Source organism: Cervus canadensis, chromosome 26 (assembly GCF_019320065.1).
Source record: "Cervus canadensis isolate Bull #8, Minnesota chromosome 26, ASM1932006v1, whole genome shotgun sequence".
In the NCBI taxonomy this organism is placed as follows: Eukaryota; Metazoa; Chordata; class Mammalia; order Artiodactyla; family Cervidae; genus Cervus; species Cervus canadensis.
The window spans coordinates 40,319,457-40,332,205 of record NC_057411.1 but is presented as its reverse complement, the minus strand read 5'-3'; the positions used below and the strand labels follow the sequence as shown (position 1 = coordinate 40,332,205).

Sequence of the window (12,749 nt, the reverse complement as noted above, 5' to 3'; positions counted from 1 at the left end):
TTCAACAAGAGAAGGACAAGATAGAATTGATGTTTTACAACAGATTATTCTGACTACTGAGTAGAAATTGGATAGGAGAGGGCCAGAGTGAAAGCTGGGAGGCAACCGCAGTCCCGGCTGCAGGTCAAGGTCATGATAACATTGACGAAGACATTGGTAACAGGTATGGAGAAAAGAGCACAAGTTCAGTGTATTAACCAGGAGTCTCTAGAATCCTGGGTATATTTATATATTTACAGATATAACATTGGAAGGACTGATGGTGAAGCTGAAGCTCCACTACTTTGGCTACCTGATGTGAATAGCTGACTCATTGGTAAAGACCCTGATACTGGGATAGACTGAGGGTAGGAGGAAAAGAGGGTGGCAGAGGATGAGATGGTTGGATGGCATCACCGATTCAATGGACATGAACTTGGGCAAACTCCAGGAGATGGTGAGGGAAGCCTGGCGTGCTGCAGTTTATGAGGTCACGAAGTCAGATATGAATTGGCAACTGAACATCAACAACAAAAAATATATAACATATTTATTTAAAAAAGGATTTATTGTAAGGAATTGGCTGACACAATTATGGAGTCCAAGAAGTCCCAGGATGTGTCAATTATGGACTGGAGACCCAGGAAAGTTGATGGTATATTTCCAGTCTGAGTACAGAAGTCTGAGAACTGGAAATTCAACAGTAGAAATTCTGGTATGAGTCTAAAGGTCTGAGGATTAACAGCACCGATGTTGTAAGCTCCTGTCCCAGGACAGCAGAACACGGATGTCTCAGCTTGGCAGTCAGGCAGAGAGAACAAACGCTCTCTCACTCAACCTTTTGTTCTATTCAAGCCTCTGTGGATTGACTGAGGCCCACCAGCATTGTGGAGGGCAATCTCTTTAATTCCATCCACCAAGTCAAATGTTAATCTCTCTGGAAACACCCTCACAAACACACCTAGAATAATGTTTAACATGATATCTAGCCCACTCTCTGGCCCAGTTAAGGTGACATGTAAAATGCTTAGGAAGCAGAAAGTACTGAACTTGCTGATTAATTGCAAAGGTAGGAGAAAGGCGAGGGAGAAAAATGAGCGGACCCAAGCCCATGTTTTTGGAAGAAGCAGATATTGAACGATGGGGCAACTTTACTGAGACAGGAAAGACCAATGGGCAAGAAAGGCAAGACTTACCTTCAGAGAAGTCAATTTTGTGATACTTGCGGTGACTCTAAGAGAATATATGGGTCTTCCCTGGTGGCCCAGATGGTAAAGAATCTGCCCCAGTGCAGGAGACCCAGTTTGATCCCTGGGTTGGGAAAACCCCCTGAAGAAGGGAATGGCCACCCACTCCAGTATTCTTGCCTGGAAAATTCCATGGATAGAGGAGCCTGGTGGGCTATTGTCCATGGGGTCTCAAAGAGTCAGACACACACACGAGAATATAGAGCAACAAGGTAGTTGAAAAATTAGCCTAAGCCTCTTGGGAAAGTCTGAATGGGAGTTGTGAATTTGGGGGTTATTTCTCTAGGTGGGTTAAATCAGGTGAAAAAAGAACCTAGGCTCTAGCAATTAACAAGCATATGAGGGGGAAAAAAAAACCCTTCTGATGGGGGAAGTCTCGGGAAAGAAGGACCAGTGGTTGCCAGAATCTCACTTTGGACAAAAAGAGCTAATGGTGGGGGGTAAGGATCAGGGGACCAAGTTCTCACCTTGATCTCCGAAGCCCTTATTTAGCATCAGCAGCATTAGTCTCTGCAAAGCATCCTATAACTTCACAGTTGCCAATCATTAGCTCCATCCTCCATGAGAGGGGCAAAGGTTGGAGGCCGTGTTCTGAGAAGGTTCTGAACTTCTTGAGATGGTAAAACTTATTGAGATGGTAAAATTGGAGAAGTCAACAGATGCAGAGAAGATGGGATTGACCTGTCGGCTCTAGAGAAACAAGGGCTTCTTTGGTGGCTCAGACAGTAAAGAATCCAACTGCAATGCAGGAGACCCCAGTTTGATCGCAGGGTCAGGAAGATCCTCTGGAGGAGGGAATGGCTACCCACTCCAGTATTCTTGCCTTGAAAACTCCATGGACAGAGGAGACTGGTGGGCTACAGTCCACGTCGGGTCACCAAGAGTTGGACATGACTGCGTGACTAACACACACAATAGAGAAAGAAGGAGAAAGAGCCCAGGCTGGTACCCAAACATCTTGGCTTGGCAATGGGCTGGTTCCCAGTGGAGGAGTCATTTCCCCATTTTGTTAGTTTTGAAATTCAAAGCCAAGGGACTCCTTCAGAAATTGATAACTTCCAATCTTTGGATCCCAATCTTTCTGCCCAGAAAAGGATTCTCCTTTATGTGACCCTGATTATTCCACAACTAGGGTGATGACGGACATGCTCTGCCTGCGTGTCCCTGGCAGCCTCCCGCGACCCACACCATTCTGATCCTACTACATTCTCGATTTCACTTCCCGATTTCCAACTATGCCACCATTTACTTCAGAGTCTCCGTGCCTTTGGCGCCACTCTATCTTCTGCCTCCTTTTCATCTCTTCAAGTTCCCAATTATGTTTAAAGACCTTGTTCAAATTCTGAATCCTCTAAGAAACCTTTCTGCCTCATCTCAGGGAGCATTATTTGTCATCTCCTTGGTTTTGCATATGTCCTCTCTGCTAACCTAAGAGGAAGAAATCTTTACTTTGCATCTCAGAATTTGCTGAGTTCATAGTAAGCACTCAGTCAGTATGGAAGAAATGAGCAAACAAATGCCTGGAATGTGTAAATTAGTCCTTGTCTTCACTGGTTTACTGTGCTACCTAGAATTAGCTAAGACTTAGCAGAGCTGTGGGCTTCCCCGGGTGGCTCAGCTGGTAAAGAATCTGCCTGCAGTGTGGGAAACCTGGGTTCTATCCCTGGCTTGGGAAGATCTCCTGGAGAAGGGAATGGCAACCCACTCCAGTATTCTGGCCTGGAGAATTCCATGGGGTTGCAATGAGTCAAACATGACTGAGTGACTTTCACTCACTAGCAGAGGTGTGAAATAAACACTTCTAGTGCCTATTTATCTGGAATCTCTTTGCCACTCTTTATCAGCTGTCTGGGAAAATCACTTAACCTTTGACCCCAAGTGCATTTCTTACCTTGTAAATTGGGTCTGAGAACTCCCAACCTGCAGCAGCATCATTGTGAAGGTTCAGTGGGCTAGTGTTTAAACAGGCACCCACGTTTAGCCTCTGGCAGGAAGTGGTAGATGGTGATAACAAAGGGTTAGTTTGCAGCATAATTTTCCTTTGTGACAACATTATCACCTGACAGACTGACTGTTGTAGGTTGAATTTTGTCTCCCCCAAAGATACCCTTACATCCTAACCCCTCAGATCTGTGAATGAGAATTTATTTGGAAATAGCATCTTTGTAGATGTAATAGCATCTTTGTAGATGTTATCAAATTAAAATGAGGTCACACTTCATCCTAAACCAATAATTGGTATTCTTGTAAGAAGAGGAAATTTTTGTTTCTTTTGTTTCATTTTTTTTCCAGCTTTTTTGGGGTATGATTTTCCAGTAATACTGTATATATTTAAAATCTACAGAGTGATGATTTGATGGAAGTTATACTTTGTGAAATAACTCCTACAATCTAGTTAATTATCACATCTATCATTTCCCACAGTTACTTATTTTACCCGTGTATGGTGAGAAATGCTTAGAATTACCAAATCTGCTACCAAATTTCAAGTGCACAACACAATTATTAACTACAGTCACCATGCTGTACATGACATTCTCAGAGATTATTAATCTTATAACTGAAGTTTTCTATCCTTTGACCAGTATCTCACCATCTTCCCCACTTTCCAGTGCCTGGTAACTACCATTCCACTCTGTTTTTATGAGTTCTTTTTTTTTTCAGTTTCCATATATAAGTAAGATCCTACAATATTTATCTCTGGCTAATTTCACTTAGCCTAATGTCCTCTTGGTTCATTCATATTGTTGCAAATGGCAGGATTTCCTTCTTTCTCATGGTTGAATAATAATTCATTATAGATAGTCATAAAATTCTTTATCTGTTCATCCATCAATGAGCAGTTAGATTGTTTCCATATCTTGGCTTTTGTGAGTAATATTTCAGTGAAGGTGGGTGTGCAGATATCTCTTTGAGTTCCTAATTTTCTTTCTTTCAGAGATATCCTCAGAAGTAGGATTGCCGGATCATACAGTAGTTCTATTTTTAGTTTTTTGAAGACCCTCCATACTGTTTTCCATAATGACTATACCAATCTACACTCCTGCCAACTGTGTTCAAGGATTCTCTTTTCTCTGCATCCTTGCAAAGCTTGTTATCTGTTGTCTTTTTAATAAAACCCACCCTAACAGATATGAGGTGGTGCTTCATCGTGGTTTTGATTTGCATTTCTCTCATGATTCATGATGTTGAGCAGCTACTCCTGAACCTGTTGTCCATTTGTATGTCTTCTTTGGTAAAATGTCTATTCAGATCCTTTGCCTCTTTAGAAATCAGATTAAAAGTGAAAGTGAAAGTGAAGGTCGCTCAGTTGTGTCTGACTCTTTGCCACCCCATGTACTATAGTCCATGGAATTCTCCAGGCCAGAATACTGGAGTGGGCAGCCTTTCCCTTCTCCAGGGGATCTTCCCAATCTGCGATCAAACCCAGGTCTCCCTCATTGCAGGCGGATTCTTTACCAGCTGAGCCATTACTTGGAATTTTTTGCTATGAGTTGAAAAATTTCTTATATACTCTGGGTATTAACTCCTTATCAAATATATGGTTTGCAAGAATTTTCTCTCATTCCATAAGTTTCCCTTTCATTTTGTTGCTGGCTTCCTTTGTTGTGCAGAAGCTTCTGAGTTTGATGTAACATCACTTGTCTACTTTTGCTCTTGTTGCATGCATGCTAGATTGCTTTAGTTGTGTTCAACTCTGTGTGACCCTATGCTGTAGCCCTCCAGACTCCTCTGTCCATAGGATTCTCTAGACAAGAATACTGGAGTGGGTTGCCGTGCCCTCCTCCAGGGGATCTTCCTGACCCAGGGATCGAACCCAGGTCTGCTGCATTGCAGGCAGATTTGTTACCATCTGAGCCACCAGGGAAGCCCATACCTGTGCTTTAAGTGTGATAACCAAAAAATCATTGCTGAGACCAATGTTAGGGAGCTTTTCCCCTGTGTTTTCTTCCAGTCGTTGTATGATTTCAGGTCTTACACTTCAGTTTTTGGTCCATTTTCGTGTGTAGTGTAAGATAGGGGTCTAGTCTCATCCTTTCCTTGTGCATACCAATTTTCCCAGCACTATTTATTGAAGAGACTCTCTTTCCCCATAATGTGTTCTTGGTGGCCCTGGCAAAGTTATGCACGGGTGTATATCTATGCTTTCCATTCTCTTCCACTGTTCTCTGTGTTCTGATCCATGCGCCTGTACCATACTGTTTTGACTGTAGCTTTTAGTACAATTTGAAATTAGGATGGGTGATGCTTTGAGCTTTGTTCTTTCTCAAGATTGTTTTGGCTTGAGAAAACAAGCCAAACTGCATATGGCTTGTAGCTCCATATTACTTTTATTATAGTGTTGCCTTTTCTGTTTCTGTGAAAAATGCCAGTGGAATTTTGATAGGGATTGTCTTGAATCTGCAGATCACTTTGGGTGTATGGACAAGATTTTTATTTTAATGGTATTAATTCTTCCAATCCATGAAAATGGTATAACGTTTCATTTATTAGTGTCTTCCTCCATTTCCTTCATCAATTCTTATTGTTTTCAGTGTATAAGTCTTTTACCTTCTTGGTTAAAATAATTCATATGCATTATTTTTTGATGCTATTGTAAATGGGATTTTTAAAAATTTCCCTTTCTGAAAGTTTGTTGTTAGTGTATAGAAACGCAACTGATTTTCATATATTGATTTTCTCTCCTGTAACTTCACTGAATTCATTTATTAATTCTAACAGGTTTTCTTTGATGAGGTGTTTAGCATTTTCTGTATTTATGATCATGTCATCTGCAAACAGAAAAAATTTACTTCAGGAAGAGGGGATTTTGGACACAGAGACACAGACGCAGGATACATACCACATGTTGACGGGGACGGAGATTGAATTGATGTGCCTACAGGCCAAGGAATGCCAAGGATTGCCAGAAAACACCAGAAGATAGGAAGAGACAAGGAAGGACCCTCTATCGTAAAGCCTTCAGGGAGAGGAGGACCCTGCCAACACTAGATTTAGGAACCTCTAGCCTCCAGGACTATGAGACAATACATTTCTCCTATTTAAGCCCCAGTTTGTGGTACCGTGTTACGGCAGCCTTGGGACACCAGCTCAGCGATGCTCTGCGCTTGTGCTTCTAAATAGAAAAGCATAGCCTGCTAAATCATTCTCATAGATCACCTAAGTCAGAGACATGAAAGATCAGGGAAGAAAAGTATGGCCCACGTGTACAAGAGGAAGGAAGGAAAACAAAAAGACCCCTGGTGTGGCATGTGAGCTTTTAAAAAAATCAATATGTGGAAACCTTTTCAACAATCCAGTTACTTAACTGAGATGATACTGTCGATTTCATGAATTTATTAAGCAAACATCCTTGACCTGCAGAAAAGCAGCCTGGGGCACTGGGGAGAGTGTGGGCTTTGGAGCCCCTGAGTTCAATCCAGGCTCCCCACTTACCAGCTGGTGACCTTGGGCAAGTTACCTAACGGACCCGAGCCTCAGCCTCCTATGATGCCCATGTCCAGGTTTGTGATGAGCCCTCACTGAACCGATGTTTGTGATATGTCATGGATATGATGCAGGATACAGTCTTCCCCAAACATAAACTGGAACATCTTCTGATGCTTTGAAAACAGATTTACACAAGTGGCTTGAAACAGACCCAGAAATACCTATGCTCTGTGGAAAGAGGGAGAAAGACGTATCTTGCTAAAAGCAGCGACTTGCAGAAAGAGCATGAATTAATCACCCTGACACCCACCTTGGACGGAACACAGCAGGACACGTGTTTCTCATCCTCGTGATAGTCTTTATTTGATTTTCATCACCTTTCAATGATAGAGTGGTTCCCGTCAGCACTATGTCATTACAAACCTTACAAATACATCTTACAGGCAGTGAAATTTCTTTTTAAAAATGAAAGCTAACTGTAAGGAACATTTGTAGTTGAAGAAGGTATAAAATAGAAGCATGGTTAAATGTAAGCAGGTTTCTATCAAGAGAGAAAAATGGTACCACCACACCATTAAAGTAGTACTACAAGCATACTGTTTTGCTTGGTCTCAAGCTGACTGTTCAAACGAGAGAAGCTGGTTTGCCCTTTTCTTCTCAGTGATCAAATCAACATGCTTGTGTATCTAACCATCCTGGCAAGAAAGGAACAAGGGGGGGATGAGAAGCAAAGCTTCTAACTATGTTCAGAATTGATTCCAAGGTAGGAGCACAAGCTGTGGTTTCCAGAAGGCGGAGAGAAACTCGTGACAGTTTCAAGCAGAGCTGTGGGGGCCACGGCTTTAGCCTGTTGTGTCTGGGCAGCTGACATAACTTCATTCCCCCAGGTTCTGTCTCTGGTCTGAGCTGCCTTAGCTCTGATGATCCGGGAGGACCGTGGTCACTACGATTGGGTATTCTAACGCATTGCAGTCATCCGACAGGAACACCAAATCCTGAAAAAGATGTGCAATGAGCAGGAACATCACTGAAGGGGACCATGGAGCCCATGCACAACAATAGTCTTATCCTCAAAGGCTGTTCAGTTGTTCCCCTTTGTGTGAAAACTTCACCCATTGAATCTCATATTCCTTTGTTATTGAATTCATGTGTGTGTGTGTGTCTGTGTGTATGTGTTGGTTGACCAGATGGATGGATAGATGGGTAAAGCGCAACAACTCTGGGCCAGGCATTGGGGATACCAGGAGTAACAGCACTAGGTCTCACCCTCAAACACTTCAGAGTAAATAGCAGCATTCTCAGGTTGCATTACAATTACGTTTTCTTCCTCTCTCCCCAGCCCCACCAAGCAGAGAGGGGAATGAAGAGGGAAGTGGATGTAGTAGGAAATGCACGTCTCATCCCTGATGCAAAGTAACAAATAAATCTTTTTAAAATATGTATTTATTTTTATTTTTTTGGCCATGCCAGGTCTTCTTTGCGGCATGTGGGATCTACTTCCCTGACCAGGGATCAAACCCAAATAAAGCTTAATAAATTTTAAAGCTAGAAATCTTAATAGCTGAGTATTAAAGTTTCCTGGGTCAGGCCTGGTGCTTGGCATTCTATGTTTAAGTTACCTTCTTTCTATGTTTAATCACCTTGCTAGAGATCTTAGGACCAAGGAGTTACTGCAGCGCCCAGCACAGGCACGGTCAGGGTGTAGGTATTATTATCCTCCCAATGATCTCAGGAGTGGGTATTCTACATGAATGAGGAAGCTGCGGCTCAGAGAGGGAGAGGGTGCGAGCCTCCGGGAAGCAAGACGGGGATGAAGACAGGGGCTCAGGTCTGCCTGATGCTGAGGTCTCTGCCCCAGGACCACACGACCCAACTTTCTACATCTAACCAGTGCTATTCTCTGCTCTTCCTGTCTCCTTCCCTCTGATGCGGAGTCCTCCCATCACAGAGCACACCCAAAGCCCCTCCCCCAGAAAGTCTCCTCTAACCCGGTCTCCAGGGCTCGGGAGTTCTCAGAATTCCACAGTTCTCATTCCACCCCATTTGACTCCCGGCAGAATCTGTTCTATATGATTTTCATGTGGTCCTGGCTGCTGCAGGTGGAGCTGGTGGAGGTGAGGGGCCTTGTCCCGGGTGCCCAGCACTCAGCAAGAGCAACAGGGTTGAGCAAGGGCTTTGTGAACTGGAAGCACCCCATAACCTTTTCTCTTCCTCCTCCCGGTCCCCCTGTTCCCCTAAACCCCCTCTTAATTTATTGACCCATAACAAGTGGGAAAAGAATGTTCAACGAGTCACTCACTCTCCTGCAGAACGAGTTCATGATGGTGTACAGTTTCCGCGCTTTGTCCTTCAAGGCGTCCACCTGGGCCACCTTCCAGCACTGGGATGATGCCACAAAGTCCCGCAGCTTGGCCAACACGCAGTAATTCTGCGAGTGGATAACAGGGAGGGGTCTCGTGTGAGAAGTCAGTAGTCAGAGGGACAGGAGCCGGGGGGTGGCTGGTCCTTCTTCACCGGATGCCTCCCTACCCCCCCATCCTGCCCCCCCACCCTCCGCCCCGGGCAGGCAGACCACTCTTACGTGTATATCCAGATACAGCCTGGGCAGGTATCTCACACATGCCTCCTGTGGGAAGGGAAATGGCTTTCTGGGATGCCCATAGGGACACACCTCGGTCACAGAAGTCTCTCTGCCAGCCCCCAGACAGCCGGCCCAGCCCCAGATCCCCAGGGACTTCCCTGATACCGACATGCACTTACATTCTTGTACCGTCTGCCACATTCCCCCAGGGTCAACTGCTCTTCTAGAATTTGACTTTTAGGATGCCACCTTTATGTCATATACTATGAGTTAGGGAACTGTTTCATACATGTGTGTGCAGAGAGAGAGACATATGTAAGTGTGTATGTGACTATATATGTATATATATTTAAACCGTTCTATCATTATAGTCTGGGGGCTTTCCAGGTGGCTCAGTGCTAAAGAACCACCTTGCCAATGCAGGAGAGGCAGGAGATGCAGGTTTGATCCCTGGGTTGGGAAGATTCCCTGGAGAAGGAAACGGCAACCCACTCCAGTATTCTTGCCTGGAGAATCTCATGGACAAAGGAGCCTGGCAGGCTACAGTCCACGGGGTAGCGAAAGAATCAGACATGGCTTAGTGACTGGGCACGCATCCACACACAACTGTAATCTAGACATAGTGGTACCTGTAACATACACTATAGGAATAGAAAGCTGTATATATAGGTATACTTTTATATCACTCTGTTTCACTTTTGCTTCTGTGCTGGCCTGAAGCCCGAGAACCCAGATTCTGGTCCTTTCCAACCAGTAATTCCCTGTTGCTGGGGATAGATCTCCTTCTTTTTTGTGACTCAGTTTCCCAGTTGTGAGCCTAGAGAGTTAGAACACGTAATCTCTCCACTTCTTCCAGCTCTGAGCCTATGCATTTTAAGTTTTAAAATCATGGGTTTTTTTTTTTTTTTTTAAAGATAATTGCTCTACATATTTGGGTTTCCCAGGCGGCACTAGTGGTAAAGAACCCGCCTGCCAATGCAGGAGATGTAAGAGACGATGGCTCGATCCTGGGGTCAAGAAAATCCCCGGAGGAGGGCATGGCAACCCACTCCAGTATTCTTGCCTGGAGAATCCCCATGGACAGAGGGGCCTGGCAGGTTATAGTCCATGGGGTCGCAAAGAGTCGGACACAACTGAACAGACTTAGCACGCACACACGCTCTACACACCCACGCTCCACATGTCTAATAGGAATCTGTGGATAAATTAGGGTGCAACAATACAACCTGTTTCAAAGGAATATTAATTTGACGGCATGTTAGAAAGTAAACTGCAGAATCGCTGTGCTGTTTGTTTCGATTTGTCTATACACACACACTTGGATTGGATATCTATGCACAGATCAAGAACTGAAATCCTATTCTCTGAATGTGATGGCAGCAGGTCACCTCTAGGTGGTAGGATTGCAGTAATATTTATTTTCTTCTTTGTCTTTCGTGCCTTTTCCAACTGTTTTCGAGGTATATGAGCTTCATAACTTAAGAAAAAAATACACATTATTTAACTTTCAAAAAGAAAACACAAAGGAGGTGTTAAGGTATCACAAGCCCCACATCTGAGAATAGTGCATCTTATGTGAAGGGTTCACAAGCGGTAAAGGGACACTTCTAAATTTTGCCAGAGTTTTGGAGTTTGATTTAGCTTGTGTCTACTCTGGAAGAGCGGTCAGGAGGCCGGATTCTAGCTCTGGGTGGCCCCTTGGGGACTCTGGGTTCCAAGCCCCTGCGTCTTCCGCTGAACAGAGCGGTGTGAAGGGTGGCTGAAGTCCAGGGTTGTTTCCACCGGGCGGACTGGGTCTGCATTCCAGTTTGCTGCCCTCCAGCTGCCCGCAGTGGGTGTGGGGGCTTGGCCCTCACAGCTCAGGACGCTGGGATTCTCTGATTCTGCTGGATAATTTGCTCAGGTCCTCTAGCAGGTAAGAGGTGGGGCTGGTTCAGGAGTCACCCCCATTAGCTCCTGCTGGCTCGTGGGGAGACTAGACAAGCTGAACTCCTTGGTCCTCCTTAAGTTGGAGTTCTACACTCTAGGGGAGCTTTACTCCTTTCTCTCTCTCCGTCTCTCTCTTTACATTTTAAAACAGATCCTCTGATTATGGCTAGCTTGTTGCTCCCCAGCCGCTGAGTCACCCCCGACTCTTTGGGACCCCATGAATTGCAGCACGCCAGGCTTCCCTGTCCTTCACCATCTCCCTGAGTTTGCTCACACTCATGTCCATTGAGTCAGCTAGTTATAAACAAAAGTTATGATGTCTTGGATTGCATTTTCTTTGTGGTAAAGAGGAAGCACAAACAGTCGACATTTAATAGGATGGGAATAAAGCACAGATACCCTGGAAATTAACACTGACTGGAAAAGAAAAATAACATTTCCTCCCCGACCGGTCCCCCTCCAGCCCCCAGTCCAAAGGCGAATTTTTGAGAACTGGGTCTGCATGGACCTCCTGTCCTCATCCAGGTGGGGGCCGAGGGCACTCACCAAGGGCTCCGTGGCCTGCAGGCTCTGGAAGTCAGAGGTGATCTCCCGGCTGAGGGCCAGCATCCGAGAGTAGCAGGTCGGAGGAGCCGGCCGTGCGGCGGGGAGCCCGGCCAGGAGCAGCAGCAGCAGGGGGAGCAGCTGGGGTGTCATGGTGCAAAGGCGGCCTGACTGCAGCCCAGGCCAGCCGCCCCTTTAAGCAGAGGTCTGGGGGTGGTCCTCCGCTCTCCTCTGTTTCCTGTGGGGCCCAGCCAAGGCCAAGACCACGCCCACCTGGCTGGGGGACACTGGAGCCTTTCAGACCTGAAGCCCCCACCACCCCTGTTGAGAGGAGGGGCTGTCTGGGCTGGGGTGTGGGGCACTTGGAAGGGAAGCAGGGTCTTCCTCTCACACAACATGCAATAGAATTTTCTCTCTTGGCAGGCGCCCTTTCTGAAGTGGCAGGACTGGTAGAAGAGGGGAGGACAAGAGAGAGACAGGATGGATGAGTGGGTGGTCCAACGATGGGGCAGTCAGCCCTTTCAGTCAGAGTGGGGACTGTTTTGTTTTTTAAACTGACTGATCTCTTGGAGCAGGACTGGATGGGATGGGGGTAAGGGACCAGAAGGGATGGATCGAGCACCAGCGATCCAGAACTTGGGATCAGGCAGCTGGGTATCACTATCCACCCGCCACTGACTGGCCAGCTGCCCTCTGAGCAGTTGCATCTCTGCATCTGGAAGATGGGCTCATGCTAGTACCTGAGGTGGGTGTGTGGGAACATCCCCCAGGCTGGTCCACTTCAGGCTCCCGGCACAAGCCCTGGGTACAGAGCAGACCCTCGGAAAGAGTGGGTTCTCCAAATGTCTCTCTCTGCTTTTTATTTACTTGACTGCACCAGGTCTTAGCTGTGGCATGCAAGATTTAGTTCCCTGACCAGTGATCGAACCTGGGCCCCCTGCATTGGGAGCACAGAGTCTTAGCCACTGTACCAGTAGGGAAGTCCCCTAAATGTGTCTCTTTTAGCAATGATGCTCTGCAGGCTGCTCTCCTGTAAACGG

General features: G+C 45.7%; 1 protein-coding gene across 1 annotated transcript; it reads right to left on the bottom strand.

The window, feature by feature from the left end:
- Positions 1–6,993: 6,993 nt before the first annotated feature.
- On the bottom strand, positions 6,994–11,893 carry CYTL1 (cytokine like 1). Its single transcript, XM_043448516.1, has 4 exons — positions 11,713–11,893; positions 9,238–9,282; positions 8,956–9,084; positions 6,994–7,651 (listed from the first exon to the last, which is right to left on the bottom strand). The coding sequence occupies exons 1-4, from the start codon at positions 11,860–11,862 to the stop codon at positions 7,568–7,570; spliced, it is 408 nt and encodes a 135-aa protein (XP_043304451.1). The 5' UTR covers positions 11,863–11,893; the 3' UTR covers positions 6,994–7,567.
- Positions 11,894–12,749: the final 856 nt, after the last annotated feature.